General features: G+C 58.4%; 2 protein-coding genes across 9 annotated transcripts; both read left to right on the forward strand.

The window, feature by feature from the left end:
- Positions 1-717: 717 nt before the first annotated feature.
- FCN3 (ficolin 3) lies at positions 718-5,432 on the forward strand. The gene is given in 9 exon segments (XM_060141956.1): positions 718-724; positions 1,581-1,676; positions 2,023-2,067; positions 2,297-2,329; positions 2,552-2,672; positions 3,256-3,265; positions 3,792-3,921; positions 4,028-4,156; positions 5,191-5,432. Coding segments are annotated over 9 exon segments (813 nt in total).
- A 1,742-nt stretch (positions 5,433-7,174) lies between these two features.
- On the forward strand, positions 7,175-18,644 carry MAP3K6 (mitogen-activated protein kinase kinase kinase 6). 8 transcript variants are annotated; one of them, XM_060140917.1, is made up of 29 exons: positions 7,175-7,954; positions 9,039-9,178; positions 9,267-9,290; positions 9,566-9,756; positions 9,873-10,041; positions 10,399-10,532; positions 10,955-11,125; positions 11,226-11,338; positions 11,735-11,894; positions 12,100-12,262; positions 12,339-12,458; positions 12,568-12,617; positions 12,707-12,802; positions 12,956-13,034; positions 13,125-13,258; positions 13,662-13,856; positions 14,031-14,163; positions 14,484-14,589; positions 15,077-15,234; positions 15,338-15,530; positions 15,634-15,772; positions 16,070-16,229; positions 16,399-16,575; positions 16,855-16,960; positions 17,241-17,412; positions 17,503-17,588; positions 17,682-17,755; positions 18,047-18,123; positions 18,346-18,644. In XM_060140917.1, exons 1-29 carry the CDS (start codon positions 7,612-7,614, stop codon positions 18,434-18,436), a joined length of 3,954 nt encoding a protein of 1,317 aa, XP_059996900.1. In that variant the 5' UTR covers positions 7,175-7,611; the 3' UTR covers positions 18,437-18,644. The 8 variants fall into 8 exon arrangements, with proteins under 8 accessions (XP_059996900.1, XP_059996905.1, XP_059996899.1 ...); XM_060140922.1 differs by having other exon boundaries at positions 7,176-7,954; positions 11,081-11,125; positions 12,956-13,043; XM_060140916.1 differs by having other exon boundaries at positions 7,177-7,954; positions 12,956-13,043.
- Positions 18,645-18,648: the final 4 nt, after the last annotated feature.

Here is an 18,648-nt window from a genome sequence, read left to right on the forward strand (position 1 = left end):
TGCATCCTCTCAATGTGCAGCTGGGTCATTTCCACTTTATCATAAACAGCATCATGGTAAAGGGGCTTGTCTGCAGATCTTGGCACATCTGTGGGAGAGAGTAGGGAGGACAGATTCCTAGAACTGGAATTGCAGCGTCTCAGCGCCCATCTCATGGATCCACCTTGTCTGGCAAACTTGGCCTCTACGTTCCCTACACCCTCTTGAACCTCAGCCTTCGCCACCCCCACAAGCACTGGGCCTGGAAAAAGGAGGCCCTCAGGGAGCGTTTGATGAAGGAATGAATGAGTGAAGGAATGAGTGAGCCTTTCCTCTCCTCCCCTCCCCTATCACCGGAGGTCCCTCTCCAGCTCAGACCTCACCACTCACATCTGGACCAAGGCTGCTGCCTCTTCACTGGCCTCCCAGCCTCCATGCCTGCCCTGCACGGTCTGCCCATTCGATGGCCTATATTAGCAGCTGTTTTCTAGGCACTGCCAGGGGCTTCTCAGTGGACCTGAGGGTGGGCATGAAATCACCTTGCTAAGGGGGGTGGGACATGGGCTTGGGCAAAATCTATGGCATATAAGTGCCAGAGAGAACACAAATCATGTCCTGTCTCTGGGCCCGTTTCTCCATTTTTATTCATTCATTTAACCAACATTAACTGAGCACCTGCTATGTACCAGCCTATAACCCAGGGCCAGTAATAACGACCATGAGGGGGGCTGTGTAACGATGGGAGGTAACGTACCGCACCCAGCATGACTCGTGGGGTGCAGTAGGTGCCCAACAGACGGTAGCAGCGGTCATTCCTGACACTGGTGACAAGGATCAAAGAAGGATTCCTAGTGGAGATGGCATTAGGGCTGGACCTTCATGGATGGGCGGAGCTTCACAAGGGGAGAAGAGGAGGAGGCTTCCGGATGGAAGGCAAAGACTTAGCTAAAGTTCAAAGGTAGAAAAACCCTATGTGAATCCCGAAGTCTGAAGAGATGGCTGCAGAGCCCTAGAGGCCAGGAGCAGAAGTTGGACTCCATCCTGGTTGGAGCAGGCAGGGATTCTGCCCATTCTCTCCAGGGCTGAGGAAGGAAATGCCCCCACCTTCTGCTGGTTCCAGCCTGGGTGGGATGTCCCTGGGGAGGGACAACAGGAGGAAGTCTTGTTTCATGTCCTCTCACCAGCCTGGCCGCTTAGGAACTGGCACCCTCCCTCAGGGGCTCCAGCAAGGTGGGCCCACTCTGGACCCCACTCTCCCTTTTGCTCCTCTTGTTTGGGGAGCCCGCCTGAGAAGCCAGGATGCCCCAGCTGCCCAGGTAGAGGCCTAGGGCGCCCCCCGTACCCATCTGCCCTCATTCCCTCCCTAGGTATGCTTCTCCCAGCCAGGCTCACTAGCCTCAAGGAGCAGTGTGGGAGTTTGATAATCTGGACTCTGCACAAAAACATATGCAAATGGTGAAAAACCTTGCCAGCTCCGGAGGCCAGTGTCCTGACAGCTAGAATCTGGGGGGTGAAAACAGAAGTGCAGAGGGGTCTGGGAGAGAAATGCCCACTCCCCCCATGCCCATCCTATGCCCACCCAGCCCCATGTCTCCCTGCAGAACCCAGGGAACTGGAAGCCAGCAAAGTTGTCCTCCTGCCCAGTTGTCCTGGAGCCCCAGGAAGTCCTGGGGAGAAGGGAGCGCCAGGTCCTCAAGGTGAGAGATGCCGTGGAGCAGGTAGGGACCTGGGGCAAGCTGGGGAGGACGGGGTGCAGCAGTTACAGTCTGTGCTGAGAGCCCATGACAAAAGGGCAAGGAACCTACTGCATGCCAGGCTCCAGGCCAGATGCCCAGCATCCGAAGATTGATCCTGTGAGGTAGGTGGTACCATCCCCATTTTGCTAGGGGGAAAGTGAGGCTCAGAGAGGATAAGCAGTTTGCCCACATTCACAGAGCCAGGAAAGGCTGCAGCTGGGATTTGATTTCTGGCTCCAAATCCCTCGTTGCTTTTTGGCCCCTGACACGGGGTGGGATGTAATGCATCTCTGCCTTGGGATTTCAGGGCAACTTGGACCACCAGGCAAGATGGGCCCCAAGGGTGAGCCTGGTGAGTATGTGCGGCCAGAGGTCTCCTCGTCTTTCTTTGCTCTGTCCCTGCCTCTGCTTGGCTGCCGTTCAGGAATTGGCTATGATTTCTCTCCTGCAGAGGGGGTGGAAGGCTGGGAGGAGTGGGGAGAATTAGAAGGGCCTGGGCACCCTCCCCTCTGGTGGTTAATGGGCATTCCCTTGGAGGTACTCAGACCTCAAGAGCCAACACTCATCTTTCCCTGGGGAAGGAGATTCAGCGAACCTGCTCCGGGGCCAGGAGAGTGAGGCTGCCTTCACAGGAGCCAGGCACTTGGAGTCAGTTGTTGCTGGGGTGTTGGTGGACCCCAGGTGTCACCCAGCGCACCTTGGAACCCCTCTTCAGGGGTCTAAAGGAATCAAGAGGGCTCTTGGGTCCCACACTTGGCCTGTTCCATTGCCTGTGAGGGGGGTGGAGGGTGGGGAATAACTTGGGGGCCCCCCTCAGTCCATCTCCCCTTCCCCAGGCCCCAGGAGCTGCCAGGAGCTGCTGAGCTGGGGTGCCACCTTGAGCAGCTGGTACCATCTGTGCCTACCCGAGGGCCGAGGCTTCCCAGTCTTTTGTGACGTGGACATCACAAACGGGGGGCTGGCTGGTGAGCGAGTGTCCGGGAGAGAAGGGACTCAGAAGTCAGGCCCAGTGGGCACTTCTTCCCCTTGGCCCCTAGGGGGAGCCAGAGCCTACCAGAGCCAAGGCATCCCTTAAGCGTAACTCACTAAGGAATGAAGTCTGAGAAGGCTTCACAGAGGAGATGCCATTTGAAAGGGCCTTGAAGGCTGTGTAGAAGTTCTCGAGATAGATGAGGTGCAGAAGGGCATTCCAGGTAGGGGGAAAGACAAATGTAAGGAGGCAGGAGAGTACAAGAGGGTGTGGGGGGACTGTATGAATCAGCTGAGAGCAGGTGGAGTGGTTGGCTGAGGTCTACTGCTGTGGGTCAAGAATGGACTGAGGGCCCCTGAAAAGACCAGTTCACAGAGGGCACTGAATGACCCACCGAGGAGTGTGGAGGGCAGTGGGGAGCCATGGAAGAGTTTTCAGCAGAGGAGGGACCAGGTCAGACATGTTTTAGAAAGAAGACTCAGGCTACACTCTGGCAGGTGCATTGAGTGGGGACCAGACTGCAGGTAGGGACACAGGTTAGGACAACTGCAGGGGTCGGGGCAGGAGAAGAGGGTGGGCAGTGGCAACAATGGAAGTAGAGGCTCTTAGACGGAAAGATATTTAGGAGAGAAACTCTGCAGGGCCTGGGGTCTGCTTGGCTTGAAGAGGAAAGTGGGGTTGGGAGGGAGCATCAGGGTAAGGCTGGGTGGGCCTCTGGAGGTGACTTCTCTGCTCTAATATCTTGGTTCTTATGATAGTAAATTAAAACAGGTTATTTTGAATCTGACCCCCAACTGGACTGACCGTCTCCCGAGGACAGGGACGATGTTTCTCTCATTTCATTTCCCCCAGGGCTTTCAAGGCTGCAGTGTGAAGTTGAGAGTCAGTAAAAGGTAATAAGTGTGTGTCGAGCTCATCAGCATATTCACAGGCAAGGCTCACTTGGACTCACACTTTATCAACAAGCCCCCAATCCAAAGAGGGGGTGCCTGTCCACCTACCCCCCACAGTGCATCCATTCTCAGCTGCCTCTGCCCCCTGCTTCTCCTCATCCCATGCTCAGCCTGGAGTAATGGCTGCCGTGCTAGCCTTCTCTGCCTCCCTAGCTATTCCAGCGGTGACAGGATGGTTCCGTGGATTTCATCTGCTCTTGTTCCTCCTACAAAGCAGGTCTTGGGAGCCAGGAGTCTGAATTCTGGCTAGATAATGAGAATTTGCCCCAGCTTACTCTCCAGAGTAGGTTCTCAGTAGGGTCCAGGGAGCTGGAGGGGCATTTCCCTGGCATTCTGACTTCCCACCTGGGATCTGAGGATTCCTCCATCTCTGCCTCCCTGTCCCCCAGGTACCTGGGACCTGCGGGTGGAGGTGGAGGACTTTGAAGGCAATCGCACCTTTGCTCACTGTGGGGCCTCTTTGGGGAGGCAGGTCACTACCCAGCTAGTGCTGGGCAGGTTCTCAGAGGGCACTGCAGGTGAGCGAGCCTACAGTGGGGCCCTGGAGTAGGCAAAGAAGGTGAGGGAGGCTGGGTTCTTTCCCAGGGCTGCCACGGCCTCCATGAATGACCCAGGACAACTCCTTCCCCTCTGTGGGCCTCAGTTTCCTCATCTGAAAAATGGCAGTTGTGAGACAGGGTGGTGTAGGAGTGAAGAAGCTGGGCTCTGGAGGCAAACAATCCTGAGTTTAAAAGTCCAGCTCTGTCATTTACTAACTATGTGACCTTGGGCAAGTCCCTTCTGGGTCAGAGCCTCAGTTTCCTCCCCTGTAAAATGGGTAAGGAGGCAGGGAGGGAGGGTGTGGGAGACTCTGAGGCTCTGTTGAGTGTTAGCATTATCTGCCTTTTTAAAAAAAATACTTATTCATTCATTTATTTATTTAGGCTCTGCCAGTTCTTAGTTGCGGCATGTGGGATCTTCATTGCCGCGTGCGGGATCTTTAGTTGCGGCATGCATGTGGGATCTAGTTCCCTGACCAGAAATCGAACCCGGGCCCCCTGCATTGGTAGTGTGGAGTCTTAACCACTGGACCACCAGGGAAGTCCCCAGCATTATATGCTTTGGAAGAGGAACCAGAGAAGGCTTTTTTCAAAGAAACACCAACTGTTAAGGAGAAATCTGAAAGAGGGAAGTGGTTATGAGGAGGTGCCTCAGGAGAGCCCCCTTTCCTGCCCAGGCATCTGAGAAATCCCTCCCAGCTCTCCCTGGCACAGTTGCTCAGGCTGCAGATGGGAGCTGGGAGGAGACAAAGGAGCAAGAGGGAAGCTGAGGATTCTGGGAGGGGAAAAGGTAGGGGGAGGAGCCAGTGGCTTTGGAGCCACAGTCCTGAGCTCAAGTCCCAGTGCTCCTGTGTAGCCTTGGGCAAACACCCTGGCTCCTTGGCACTGCTGTTTTCTCATGGGGGCTGAAAACATCCACCTCACCATTACTCTGAGGCTCCTGTGAGATCATCTCTCCAAGGGTGCCAGGCATGGTGCCGGCACCTAGGTGCCTCTCATCCCCTTCCTGCCAGGGGACACCCTGAGCTTCCACGGCAGGAAGCCCTTTACCACCTATGACACCAACCATGATACAAACGAGAGCAACTGCGAGGTGACTGTCCGTGGTGCCTGGTGTTTCAGATCCTGCTATCAGTCCAATCTCAACGGGCGCCACTGGATGTCCGAAGCCACTGCCCGCAACTATGACATTGACTGGGCCTCAGACTGTGGCGTGGGCCACTCTTACCACAGGGTTCACATAATGCTTTGCTAGGGCATCCTGGCAACAAGCAGGGTTATCTCATCTCTCCCGTACAGTTTCTGGACCCTCGGCTACCCCTCCCCATTGCTAACCATCTTTGCTCCTCTGTCCACGTTAAAAAAAAAAAAATCACTTTAACCCTTTCCTGGCTTGCAGACCTCTTCCAGTTATTGGGAAAAACTCACAAGGGCAGAGCAGGGCACAGGTTTCAGTTCCATTCAAGGAAGATATTCCTTCCAGTCAGGAAGACGGACGAATCGGCCTCAAAAGGTAGTGAGGCTTCCATCCCAAGAGGTGTGCAAGCCAAGGCCAGAGAAGCATTGAGTGGTGGACTTGGAAGGATTCAGGCATCCACTGAGAATACTCTTGGGCCCCCTGGGTCCTACAAGTGGATGGTTTTGTGGTGGGAATTGCACAGCTATCTCACCCTCTCTGTTGCCCCCTCCTTGTCCCTTCTAAGTTGTCTCTTTTCCAGGCTCTGTTGTAAGTCAAGTTCTCATTCTTTGCTACTTCTTGCCTGTCCCATTAGGGATTAGTTTGAACTTAGTCAAACCAAGGCAGGTACATTTTTCTTCCATGGGGCAACAAGGCAGTGAAACAGCAGTACTGAGCTGGCATTTACTGAGCAGTTAGTTAATTTGCCAGTGTCACATTCTAGACAGTGTTAGAGCAATAGTTAAGAGTCTGATCTCTGAGCCTGACAGATAGTGCTGGGCTTGCATCCTGCTCTGTCATGTAGATGAGTTATCTTGAACAAGTTACTCAACCTCTCTAAGTCCCCAGTTCCTGATTTCAGAGTTCACTGAAGTTTATACCAGGCTGCTGCCTCACTAATTCACACTAGAAGGTTAGGGATTCTTGGGGATTGGAGCTGGGAAGCTGTTGTAGCCCAAGGGCTGGGGTTTCTGGCGTTCTCCAGGTAGTAGAGAAACGTTTGCATGGGGATTCTTCTCAGGTTCCATGGTCATGTTCTGGGTGGAGGTCATAGATCAGAAGGGCTCCACGGCAGATTGGGTTACGGGAAAAGCAGCCCCCTGGCAAAAGTGCAAAGGACCGGGCTCAGATGCCAAGTCCCATGCTCCTGGCAGGCTGAGGACCAGGCTTCCCCCAGTCTCTAGTCCCTCCCAGCCTGCACAGCAGGGACCCGGAGGACAGGCACTCTTCATGGCACTCTACGCTGTGTTCTACACACACTAATGTCTCTGGAGATCCTTTCTTTCAACAGACCCCGCAGGGGGCAGGGCCTGCAATCTGCAATTCCTGCCTCTGCCTTCCTTAGCCCTGGCCTGGGCACACACACACACACACACACACGTGTGTGTGTGTGTGTGTGTGTGTGTGTGTGTATTTATTTATTTATATATATATTTATTTACTTATCTATTTTTATATATTTATATATATATATTTATTTATTTAACTCTTCTTTGCGGCATGTGGGATCTTTTAGTTGTGGCATGCGAACTCTTAGTTGTGGCATGTGGGATCTCGTTCCCCGACCAGGGATCAAACCTGGGCCCCCTACATTGGGAGTGCGGAGTCTCAGCCACTGGACCACCAGAGAAGTCCCCTGGGTACACATCTTACGAGTGCCTGCTGTGAGCAGTCCACAGTGGTTGGCGTGCACAGGGACACAGGCTGTTCCGGAAGCGGCCTGTCTCAGAGGCGGGAGAGGAGGGAGGGAAGAGGCCGAGTCCCAGGGCGCTAGGGAGCGGTGCTGTCCCAGGGCGCTAGGGAGCGGTGCTGCCCCAGGGCCGAGGGTGGAGCTTTCCCTTGTCGTCCAGGAAAGGGCTGGGCCCGGCCTGTATACATGTGAGGGCAGGAGAGAGCGACTGCCGGCGCTCTCCTGCGGAATCCGGGTGGTGAGCACTGCCTGACCGATTCTCGGGACTCCCCCACGTGACTCTGAGTCGCGGATCACCGGATGCCCAAGATTCCCTGGACCCCAATCCCCGATTTCAGATCCTCAGGACCTTACAAGTCAGAGGCCGGATTTCGCCCTGGACACCAGATTCCCAAACGGGACCTCCGGCCGGACTCCGGATCTCCAGATCTCCAGATCTTCAGATCCCGTAGGAGATTCCCGATCCTGACCTGATTCCCGATCCCGAGATCCCGGTATCTGTTGTCTCTGGCTCCTGTCCCGCCCCGGGTGCCCAAAGCCCGGCGCCCGACGCCCGAGCGCCCCCGCATGGCGGGGCAGTGCCTGAGGTCCGGAGCCGCGGAGCGCGCCGGCAGCTGCTGGCAGGACCCGCTGGCCGAGGCGCTGAGCCGGGGCCGGCCGCTCGCGGCGTCCCCGGGCCGGGGCTGCGCGAGAAGCCGGCCGCTTAGCGTGGTCTACGTGTTGACCCGGGAGCCGCAGCCCTTGGCGGAACCCGAGACTGGAGCCGAGGCGGAGCCGCTGCCTCTGCGCTGCCTGCGTGAGGCCTGCGCGCAGCTCCCCGGACCGCGGCCACGACCTCAGCTGCGCAGCCTGCCTTTTGGGACCCTGGCGCTGGGAGACACCTCAGCGCTCGATTCCTTCTACAACGCGGGTGAGCGCTCCTGGGGGCGGGGCGGGGCGCTGGGGCGGGGCTTAGGGTCTGGGGAGGAGCCGAAGGGGCGTGGCTTGGCGACTCCCGGGAGATCCCGAGGTGTGGGGTGTAGGGGGCTATGCGGGCACAAAGTGAGCTAAAGTCTAGGGGCTCGAGGCGGGGCCGTGATAAAAGTGGAGTTTAGGGGATCTGGAGCACGTCCGGACTCGGGCAGGGATTTAGCGGATCCAGGCCTGGCTCGTGGTTCAGGGTTGGAGCTTAAGCACTCTGGAGTCGTCACCGTGCCTAGGGAGAGGCTGGGAGCGGGGCAGGGTGTGGTATCTCACGAGTGGGATTGGAGAACTCAGCCTCGGGATGATCTCGCACGGATCTCATGACGGAGAATCCTGGGAGGTGGAACTTGGACTAGGGAAAGGAGTCGTAACATGTGGGCCTGGAATTCAGGGGTCCTAGCATACTACTTCCGAGGATCCGGCTGGAGAGGCAGAAAGAGAAGTGAAGGGGACCAACTGCCCAACTGCACTGGATTCTAGGCGAGGGAGCTTGGGTAATGAGACCCCAGTAGTTCCGAGAGAATGCGCCGAGCCTGGGTGGGGGGGCTGGAGGCGGAGCAGGGTCGTCCGGGGGCGGCTATTCCCGCGCGGGTCACCCCGCCCTCTCGCCATCCCGGACGCCCCGCCCCCGATACTTATTTGTTCATCCAAGAGTCCAGGAACCGTACTTACAGGATGTCCATAAAACCTCAGCCTAAAAATGAAAGCTGACTCGACCTTGAGGACAGAGACACACAGAGTCACAGACTCACAAATTGTACATATCTTGATTCACATAAACTGTCGCAGACAGTATCACACACAGAGATACAGACACAGCAAGCTGCACACACACACACACACACACACACACACACAGAGGCACAGTGTTTGTACACGCACAGGGCAAACTGAGGGAAACTGAGGTCCAGAGCAAAACTGGACCCTGCTGGAGTCACAATGGGAAGGCAGGCTGAGCCAGGATGGATCCCCAGGCTACTTCCCCACAAGCTGGGCTTCAGGGCTCAGGGCCCCCACCCGTGTGCCCGCAGATGTGGTGGTGCTGGAGGTGAGCAGCTCCCTGGCGCAGCCCTCCCTGTTCTACCACCTGGGTGTGCGGGAGAGCTTCAGCATGACCAACAACGTGCTCCTCTGCTCCCAGGCCGACCTCCCTGACCTGCAGGCCCTGCGGGTAGGTGGCCAGCGGGCTGGTGGGGGCCGGCACAAAGCTGGGGTGGCCTTACTCAGAACACCAGTATCTGAATGTCTGTCCCCTGCAGGAGGACATTTTCCAGAAGAACTCGGTGACCAGAAACCACCCCTACTCCAATGTGCCCTTTGACCTCCATTATGACCTCTGACCTCTACTATCTTTCCTGGCCTCCTCATTCCTCTCTGACCTCCCTAGTGCCCCCTGACATCCATGTGACCCTTTGTTCCCTGTGGTCTTCCTTCATGAAGTGTGCCCCTTCCCTGCTATTTTAGTCCCCACTGGTGCTGACCTCTGACCCCCTCACTGCCCCTCTCTAACCTGGTACTGACCTCTGACCTCCACTGATTCCCACCTCCCTCCCACCAGGATTGCGTTGGCAGCTACACGCTGATCCCCTATGTGGTGACAGCCACTGGTCGGGTGCTATGTGGAGATGCGGGCCTCCTGAGGGGCCTGGCTGACGGCCTGGTACAGGTTGGGGTGGGCACCGAGGTGCTGCTCACACCCCTGGTGGGCCGGCTTGCCCGCCTGCTGGAGACCACGCCCACGGACTCCTGGTAATGGGGGCCCTCAGCAGGTGCACCAGGAGGAGGCTGGTGAGGGTACAGGGGGCTGGGGCTGAGGGGCGAGCCTGGCCATTCTCTCTCCCCCGCTCCCCTGCCGTGGACGTTAGTGGCTATTTCCGGGAGACCATTCGGCGGGACATCCGGCAGGCGCGGGAGCGGTTCAGCGGGCAGCAGCTGCGGCAGGAGCTGGCTCGCCTGCAGCGGAGACTGGACAGCGTAGAGCTGCTCAGCCCTGACATCATCATCAACCTGCTGCTCTCCTACCGTGATGTGCAGGTGTGTGGTGCTCAGAGAGGCGGGCAGTGGGGGCAGCGGCATTCAGTGTCGGACAAGCCCGAGTCCAGCTCCTGGACTCACTTGCTCACCGGTGGCTTTGAACAAATTATCTGACGTCTCTGAGCCTCGGTTTCCTCGTCTGTAATAGGGGACGATCTTGTCTCCCAGGGCAGCTGGGAGGCTGGGGCACACAGTGGGTTCTCCGTGTAAGGTGTGGTGCCTACACTACCTGCTGGGCCTGAAGGAGGTGTGCAGAGGATGGTGGGTGGGAAGATGGGGTGTCGGGGTGGGAGGGGACCCCAGCTCAAGGTTTACCTCAGGGTCTGTGGGCCGATGGGGCCCACCAGAGGCCAACAGGCCAGGGCATGCTATTCCCTCCTGCAGGACTACTCAGCCATCATTGAGCTGGTGGAGACACTGCAGGCCTTGCCCACCTGTGACGTGGCCGAGCAGCACAATGTCTGCTTCCACTACACATTTGCCCTCAACCGGTGGGTAGCAGAGCAAGGCTCAGGTCGTAGCATGTGGGGACACGGGTCTCTGCTGTGCGAAGTCATTGCTGTCTGCAATCACTGCTGTTCAGGGAATTTGCTGACCAAGGTCACACTGACGTCAAATGGTCCCTATTGTTCTGTTCTTGCTGCCCAGAGTGGGGTGGGGTGGTGGCGCTGCCCTTGGAGTGGTCACAGCTATCCAAGGTCACTGCTTCTCAGAGTCACTGCAGCTAGAAATCACTTCCATCTGGGATCGCTGCCTCTAGAAAGATCAGAGCTGACCAGAGTCACTGCTATTCTGGGTTCATGATTGTCAGGCCCTTGGAAGGGTCCCTGCTGTTTAGGGTCTGGGGGTTCCTAGACAGAGAGTGGAGGCAGGGCCATCAAGTGGGCTCCCAGCCGTCTTCCCCTTCCCCTAGGAGGAACAGGCCTGGGGACCGGGAGAAGGCGCTGGCTGTGCTGCTGCCGCTGGTACAGTTTGAGGGCTCAGTGGCACCTGACCTATATTGCATGTGTGGCCGTATCTATAAGGACATGTTCTTCAGCTCTGGCTTCCAGGATGCTGGGCACCGGGAGCAGGCCTATCACTGGTAAGGGGCCCAAACGAGTGGACAGTGGGCTGAGCTAGAGGGATGAGGAATGAGGCTGTGGGCATCAGTCCAGCCCCGTGTCCCCCCACCCTTACCCCAGGTATCGCAAGGCTTTTGATGTGGAGCCCAGCCTCCACTCGGGCATCAATGCAGCTGTGCTTCTCATTGCCGCTGGGCAGCGCTTTGAGGACTCCAAGGAGCTCCGGTTCATAGGTGAACCCCAATCCTGCACCCCTATCCCCTACCCACAGGAGCTCAGAGGGGCCTGGGGAGAGGGCAGGGAGAGAAGACACTGGGCTGGAGCTGAGGCCGACCACATCCCCTTTTGGACCTGTTCTGCCTGAACCCACCCCAGTCCTGGGCCCTCGTGAGCCCTTGAGCCCACAACTGTTCCTAAGCTCACACCTGTGTTCCTTACACACTGAATTCCACGTACACTTGTTCCCAAACCCTTACCTGTGCCTGAGCTCCTACTCCCACCTGAGATCTGGCCACACCTAAGTTTTTAGCCATTTCTATGTTCCTGCCCACATGAATTTTGTGGTCTACACCTGGGCTTTGCCCAAAGTTGTAATCACATTCAATACAACCCATGCCCCTCCCTCCCAGGCATGAAGCTGGGCTGCCTGCTGGCCCGAAAAGGCTGTGTGGAGAAGATGCAGTATTACTGGGATGTTGGCTTCTACCTGGGAGCTCAGATCCTTGTCAATGACCTCACCCAGGTGGCACTGGCTGCAGAGCAGCTGTACAAGCTCAATGCCCCCATATGGTAGGTGGCCCCTTCTGTGGTGGTCCTGGGCTGGCCTGGTCTGTCAGCTTCTGCACCTATATCCACTGGCTTCTAGTCCGAACCTCTTTCAGACCAGTGCCCATGGCACCCAATGGCCACATTCTGGCTGCATCCAAGCCAGTCTACTCCCCTGGCAGTGCTAGCTGGTGCCTGGGCTGAGCTGAGGGCAAGGTTGTGTCTGCAGGTACCTGGTGTCTGTGATGGAAACCTTCCTGCTGTACCAGCACTTCAGACCCACACTAGAGCCTCCTGGAGAAACCCCACACCACGCCCACTTCTGGCTCCACTTTTTGCTACAGTCCTGCCAGCCACTCAAGATGACTTCTCCCCAAGGGGAGCAGTGCTTGGTGAGGCCCGTGGGGTGTGGGACCTGGGAGAGGGGCAGGTCCCTTTTGACCAACCCCTCTCCCCTGTCATCTGCAGGTGCTGGTCCTGGAGATGAATAAGGTGCTGCTACCGGCCAGGCTGGAGGCTCAGGGTACCAACCCGGTGAGCGCAGTGACAGTGAGCCTGCTGGAGCCCGGTAAGCAGGTGGTATCGCCGGTGAGTCACCCCCATTCACATCTATGCACCCCTTCTCTCCAGCCTTTCCCCCATCCCCAGACCCCTCTCCCGGTCCCCACATCCCTCTCGGACCTTTTTCTTCTCACAGGACGTTCCCTCCAGCTGGACCTTCCCGGTGGCCTCCATCAGCGGTGTCAGGTGAGAGGGGAGACCTGGGGGAGGTCGGACGGGGGCGGGGGCGGCGCTGCTGGGCTGCCCGGCTCACTGGGGTTCTTCATCCCTTCCAGCGTGTCGAAGCGAGACGAGCGCTGCTGCTTCCTCTACGCGCTTCCCCCGGCTCAGGACGTCCAGCTGTGCTTCCCCAGCGGAGGGCACTGTCAGTGGTGCGCGCAGCCCTTCGGCGTCGGGGTGCTCTGAGGGCAAGGGTGCCCGGGGTATTGAGGGAAAGGAAGGGACATGTTCCCTGGGTGCTCTTCGGCAAAGGGGACAGTTTCCGCCCAAGGTGCCCCTCCCATCAGTCTGATCTCCGTCCTCAGGTTCTGCGGGCTGATCCAGGCCTTGGTGAAGAATCCGGACTCCACGGCGGCCGCAGAGGAGGCGGAGGGCGGAGGGGAGGTATTGGAGGTGAGGAAGGGGTTGCTGGGAGCTTGAGGAGGGGGAAGGGCTGAGGGCCCAGCTGAACCTCGCATGTCACCCGCCCCCCAGTTTGATTATGAGTACACGGAGTCGGGAGAGCGGCTGGTGCTGGGCAAGGGCACCTACGGGGTGGTGTACGCCGGCCGCGATCGGCGCACGCGGGTGCGCATCGCCATCAAGGAGATCCCGGAGCGGGACAGCAGGTTTGGGACCTGAGGCCACGCGGGCGGGGCTCAGGGCTCGGGGTGGGGGGCTGGGGGACCATGTGGGCGGGTCAAATGGGCGGGACCGCGAGTTGAGAGGGTCCTGTGGGCGGGACTGCTGGCGGGGGCGACGCGGATGCCCAAGTGGTCGAGCCGAGTGCGCTGGCTCACAGAAGCGAGAGTACGAGCCCAGTGGGCCCAGGCCTGTGCGCAGAACTGCAGGGACCCGGAGGGCGGGCTGTGGTCTGGAGGGCATGTGGGCTGGGTGATTAAGTTGCGGAAGGTCAGGGGCGGGGGTGCTGGTGGGCGGGGCAGATCCTGGGGGCCTGCCTTGCTGGCGCTGGAGTTGGGTAAGCATCTCTGCCCCAAGCTGGCCTGTTCTTTACTCCCTACCTGCCCCCAGGTTCTCTCAGCCACTGCATGAAGAGATCGCTCTGCACAAACGCCTGCGCCACAAGAACATCGTGCGCTATCTGGGCTCAGTCAGTCAGGGCGGCTACCTCAAGATCTTCATGGAGGAAGTGCCTGGAGGTTCCTGCCCTGCGTGGGACGGGAACGGAACTGGAGTTGTGGGGCATGGGGCTGGAGCCAAGCAGAGGTGGAGAGCCCTCCGGGAAAATGAACCCTAGCGTGTGTGGGTAGTGTAGCCCAGAATTAGCTGAGGCAGTGCAGTTGGGTGATGGAGTCTGGGCCATGGCCTGGCCTTTGAGCAGAGCTGTGCGCTGGAGTAAGTGGGTGCCAATTATGACCTTGGACTCATCTTCCCAGGCAGCCTGTCCTCCTTGCTGCGGTCAGTGTGGGGACCCCTGCAGGACAACGAGAGCACCATCAGTTTCTACATCCGCCAGATCCTGCAGGGACTCAGCTACCTGCACGACAACCGCATCGTGCATCGAGATATCAAGGTCAGCGTGTAGCTGGCTCACCCTGGTGGGGAGTGGGGAGGCAGAGATATGGCCCCAGACAGAGGCTGACATTTTAGACTAAGTGGACAGACCCTTTGCAAAGGACTGGAGAATTCATCAAGAAGGTTCCCTAGAGAAGGCAAGAAGTTCAGATCTGAAGCTAACTTCCAGAGGGGGATAAGTGGGATGGCAGGGGGAGGAGGTTGACAGAGGCACGGTAAGGCTGGGAGTCCCAGGAGTCAGGGTCTCGGGATAGAGTCCAGTTCTGGCACCAGGAGCCCAGCCTGCTGTCTGCTGAGCACACTGTCCACTCTACTCAGGGGGACAATGTACTGATCAACACCTTCAGCGGGCTGCTCAAGATTTCCGACTTCGGTACCTCCAAGCGACTAGCAGGCATCACACCCTGCACTGAGACCTTCACAGGTAACAGGGGGTGGGGTGGTGAATGGGGTTGCTGATGTGGGGCAGAGAACTCTTGGGACGTTCCAGGGAATGCTGTTTCTCCTGGGCATGGAGTTAGAGTCCTAATGGGGGATGGAACCCGGGGCAGGTGATTGAGCCAGGGGTTAGGTGATAGGATCTAGAACTGGAGCTTGCATAGCTGATGACATTGAGTTTAGTCCCTGAAACGGAGCCCAGAAGTGTTGATGCGGCCAAAGGTCAAAGCGGATGATGCAATCCAGGTTAGATCATGGCACCTACTGTGGGTGATGGAGCCCACGAACGTGACAGAGCCTGAGATGAGCGAGGAGGCTCAGGATAGGTGTCTGATGACCAGGGGAGGTGATAGGAACTGTTCTGGATACTAAAGTTCAGGGTGAATGCAGGTGGCCAGAGGATGACAGAGCCCCCTGCCACCCCCACAGCGACAAAGCCTAGATGCACATTATTGCTACTGCTCCTGTCCTAGGGACCCTACAGTATATGGCCCCAGAAATCATTGACCAGGGCCCACGAGGGTATGGGAAGGCGGCGGACATCTGGTCATTGGGCTGCACTGTAATCGAGATGGCCACAGGTCGCCCACCCTTCCACGAGCTGGGGAGCCCGCAGGCTGCCATGTTTCAGGTGAGATCCCTCACGGCCTGGCTTATGAGGTGGGGTGGGGACAGACTGGGCCCTGAACACCTCTAAACTTGTCCCTTGTGTCCCCTCCCTGCCCTCTTCCCAGGTGGGCATGTACAAGGTGCACCCACCAATGCCCAGTTCTCTGTCAGCCGAGGCTCAAGCCTTCCTCCTCCGAACTTTTGAGCCGGACCCACGCCTCCGAGCCAGTGCTCAAGCGCTGCTGGAGGACCCCTTCCTGCAACCTGGGAAGAGGAGCCGCAACCCCGGCTCCCCCCAGTACGCTCTAAGGCCCTCAGGTACCAAGCGGGTGGAGGGAGTGAGCACGCTGGGGTGAGGGCAGAGGAGCTGTGGCGGTGAGAGGGCTCGGGGCCCCGGATGACAGCCTTGTCCCTCCCTCAGACGCCCCTTCCGCCAGCCCCACTCCTTTAGCTGCCTTGACCTCCCAGTCCCAGACATTCCCGCGGCCTCAGGCACCCTCTCAGCACCCTCCCAGTCCCCCCAAGCGCTGGCTCAGTTATGGGGACACCAGCCAGCTCCGGTAAGAACCCAGGGTCCTGGGGCGGGTTTGCTTCATCTGGTTTTGTCCTGGTACGCTCCCTCCAGAAAAAGCCCTCCTTGGGGACTTGGGCACTTTGGTCACTTGTAAGGTTGGCATTTGGTGCCCTCCTCCCACATGCTCTTACTTATATTTATTGTGCCCTCTCAATGCTGAGTTCATCTCTTTTGTCCCTGTGAGGTGGGCATAAAAGTAAAAGCCAGGATTCAAACTCTGGGGTGGAGGTGACGGGATGGTGTTGCTGCCCACCCTCCAACAGCCGCTCTTCACTGCACCCAGGGTGCCGGAGGAGCCTGGGGCCGAGGAGCCCGCGTCCCCTGAGGAGAGCTCGGGGCTGAGCCTCCTGCACCAAGAGAGCAAGCGCCGGGCCATGTTGGCTACGGTACTGGAGCAGGAGCTACAGGCCCTGGCAGAGAGTCTGCACCTGGAGCAGGAACAGGTGGGCGGCTCGCCCCGGCCCCCCCCTGCTGGTCGAGCACCGACAGGACTCCCGCTGAAGGCCTCCCCCGTCCCTCCGCTGCCCACCCCACCGCGCCCTGCACCCTCCCACCAGCATCTCCCCCGGCTCAGGCGGGAATACTCGCTGATGACCTTCTCTTCCTCCTCAGGGTTCCCATCTGGGGAGGAATCATGTGGAACAGCTACTGCGCTGCCTCAGGGCGCACATCCACACTCCCAACCGCCGGCAGCTGGCCCAGGAGCTGCAGGAGCTGCAAGGGCAGCTTCAGGCCCAGGGCCTTGGGCCCGAGATTCTGCAAGGACCGCTCTTCGCCTTCCCAGATGCGGTGAGGGAGTTTTCTCAGTTAGGGCTGCCCGATAAGAGGTAGTGAGCTCCCCATGCTTGGGAATGTACAAGGACTTGATGTTGCAAGATTCCATGTCTTCCCCGATAGAACCATCGGGAAAGGGACATCGGCCCAGTCCTAGCTTCCCAGCCCCTCCTTTGATCCCAAGCCCGCCCACCCCACTTGCCTCCGATAGAAGACTTTCTAGGCCTTTCCAACTCAAGCCCCATCTCTGTCTGAAGCTCTGCAGTCTCAGCCGCACCCTTCCTCCTGCTCCAGGTGAAGCAGATCCTCCACAGGCGCCAGATCCGCCCACACTGGATGTTCGTGCTGGACTCGCTGCTCAGCCGCGCTGTGCTGGCAGCCTTGGCTGTTCTGGCCCCAGGTGGGTGGGGGACTGGAGCCTGCCTGCCTGCCTGCCTGCCTGCCTGCAGGGCGAGAATGTGCTCCTTGGGGGCGTGGCGAACACAAATAGGGCAGGTAGGGGCGTGGTCAGCGAGGCCCTGGCTTGACCGGCGCCAAGCAGGGGGATGGCGTAACCAAATGGATATCTCCCAGGCTGACACTGCCTAGCCTGTGCCCAGAGCCCCGCATCCTCTGCCGATGTCTGGGGTCCTAAATGGGCATTCTCGCCCTGCCTGAGTTCACCGCACTCGGATTGGCAGAGGCGGAGAAGGAGGCAGTCCCACCGAAGTCGGAGGAGTCCAGTAAAGAAGAGGAGTCCCAGGAGAAGCAGCAGGAGACCCCAGTCCAGCGGAGCCCACTCCCAGGGGAACCCGAGCAGGGAACCCCACCTTCGATGGTGCAGCTGGGCCTCTTGCGAGCAGAGACCGATAGGTACAGCTTCTGGGACTCGCCCATAGCCTCTGCAGGAGCTTCACCCCTACCTACGCCCCCTCCATTCTATTGCCTTCTGCCTTCTAACAGGCTACGAGATGTCCTGGCTGAGAAGGAACGGGAGTGCCAGGCCCTGGTGCAGCTAACCCTACAGCGCGTCAGTGGGGAGCCCGCAGGTGAGGGGGAGCAGTCTGGAGAGCTCGAACGGTGGGTGTGAGGCAGCTTCTTGGCAGAGGCGTCCTTGGGTTCACCAGCTTTCGCCCCGACAGCTGCTCTCACAGTGGACCATGGCCTGGTGCGGTGGCTACAGGAACTGAATGTGGATTCAGGCACCATCCGGACGGTGAGGGGGCGAGTATTGGCAGTCCCTGACCCCCCCCCAACCAAAGACTCCAACTATGCCCATCTTTCAGCCCTTCTCACTTTCTCCCTCTGATGCAGAGAATCTCAATACTGAATTAGCACTTTGTATATGCCTCCCATTGGACAGATGAGAAAACTGAGGCCCAGCAAGGAGTGTGATCTGTCCTAGCATGTTGGTAGTAGAACAGAGCTAGTTCCTGGGTCTCTGGACCCATCTTTCTCTGATTTTACCCCTCCCTGTTTCTGTGTATGTGTCTTTGTCCACAACTAGCTACTGAACCACAGCTTCACCCTCCATGCCTTACTGACCTGTGCCACTAGAGATGACCTCGTCTACACACGCATCAGGTATGTCCTGGGCCCTTGAGGGATAACCCACACATACGGCCTCATGCTGGCCAGATCGTGACACCACCCCCCTAGTTACAGGCCTGCCTGGGTTCCTCTCTGAAAACTATAGGGACCCTAAAGTCCCTTGGGGACAGAGGGGGCATCAGGCAGACAGTGGGTACCAGAGAGAGAGCCCAGGGCCTTCTTCTGCCTGAGCCTCATTGAGCCTGGTGCCCCCAGGGGAGGGATGGTATGCCGCATCTGGAGAGCCATCTTGGCACAGCGAGCAAGGTCCACGCCAGTTACCCCTGGCCCGCGGGAGGCTGAATGAGGACATCAGAGACGGGAGGCCAGACCCAAGGATGGATGAATGCAGGAAACACAGCGGCTTCTGACACACCTGCCCCAGGACCCAGGGGCAACTGGAGGAGGCCAGGTGGGTGGGGGGCAGGGTAGGGCCCAAGCCTAGCCCCAGTGGGGGGAACCAACCAGAGAGGTGTCTCAAGCTCACGGAGTGCCGGCAGGCAAAGACTATTAAACAAT

This window comes from Lagenorhynchus albirostris, chromosome 2 (assembly GCF_949774975.1).
Source record: "Lagenorhynchus albirostris chromosome 2, mLagAlb1.1, whole genome shotgun sequence".
In the NCBI taxonomy this organism is placed as follows: Eukaryota; Metazoa; Chordata; class Mammalia; order Artiodactyla; family Delphinidae; genus Lagenorhynchus; species Lagenorhynchus albirostris.

Bases quoted from the DNA above. Each gene is read 5' to 3' on its own strand.
- MAP3K6 (XM_060140916.1), top strand. From the start codon at position 7,612: ATGGCGGGGCAGTGCCTGAGGTCCGGAGCCGCGGAGCGCGCCGGCAGC. The intron at 9,179-9,266 runs GTAGGTGGCCAG...TGTCCCCTGCAG, and splicing joins CTGACCTGCAGGCCCTGCGG to GAGGACATTTTCCAGAAGAA. The intron at 17,413-17,502 runs GTACAGCTTCTG...GCCTTCTAACAG, and splicing joins TTGCGAGCAGAGACCGATAG to GCTACGAGATGTCCTGGCTG.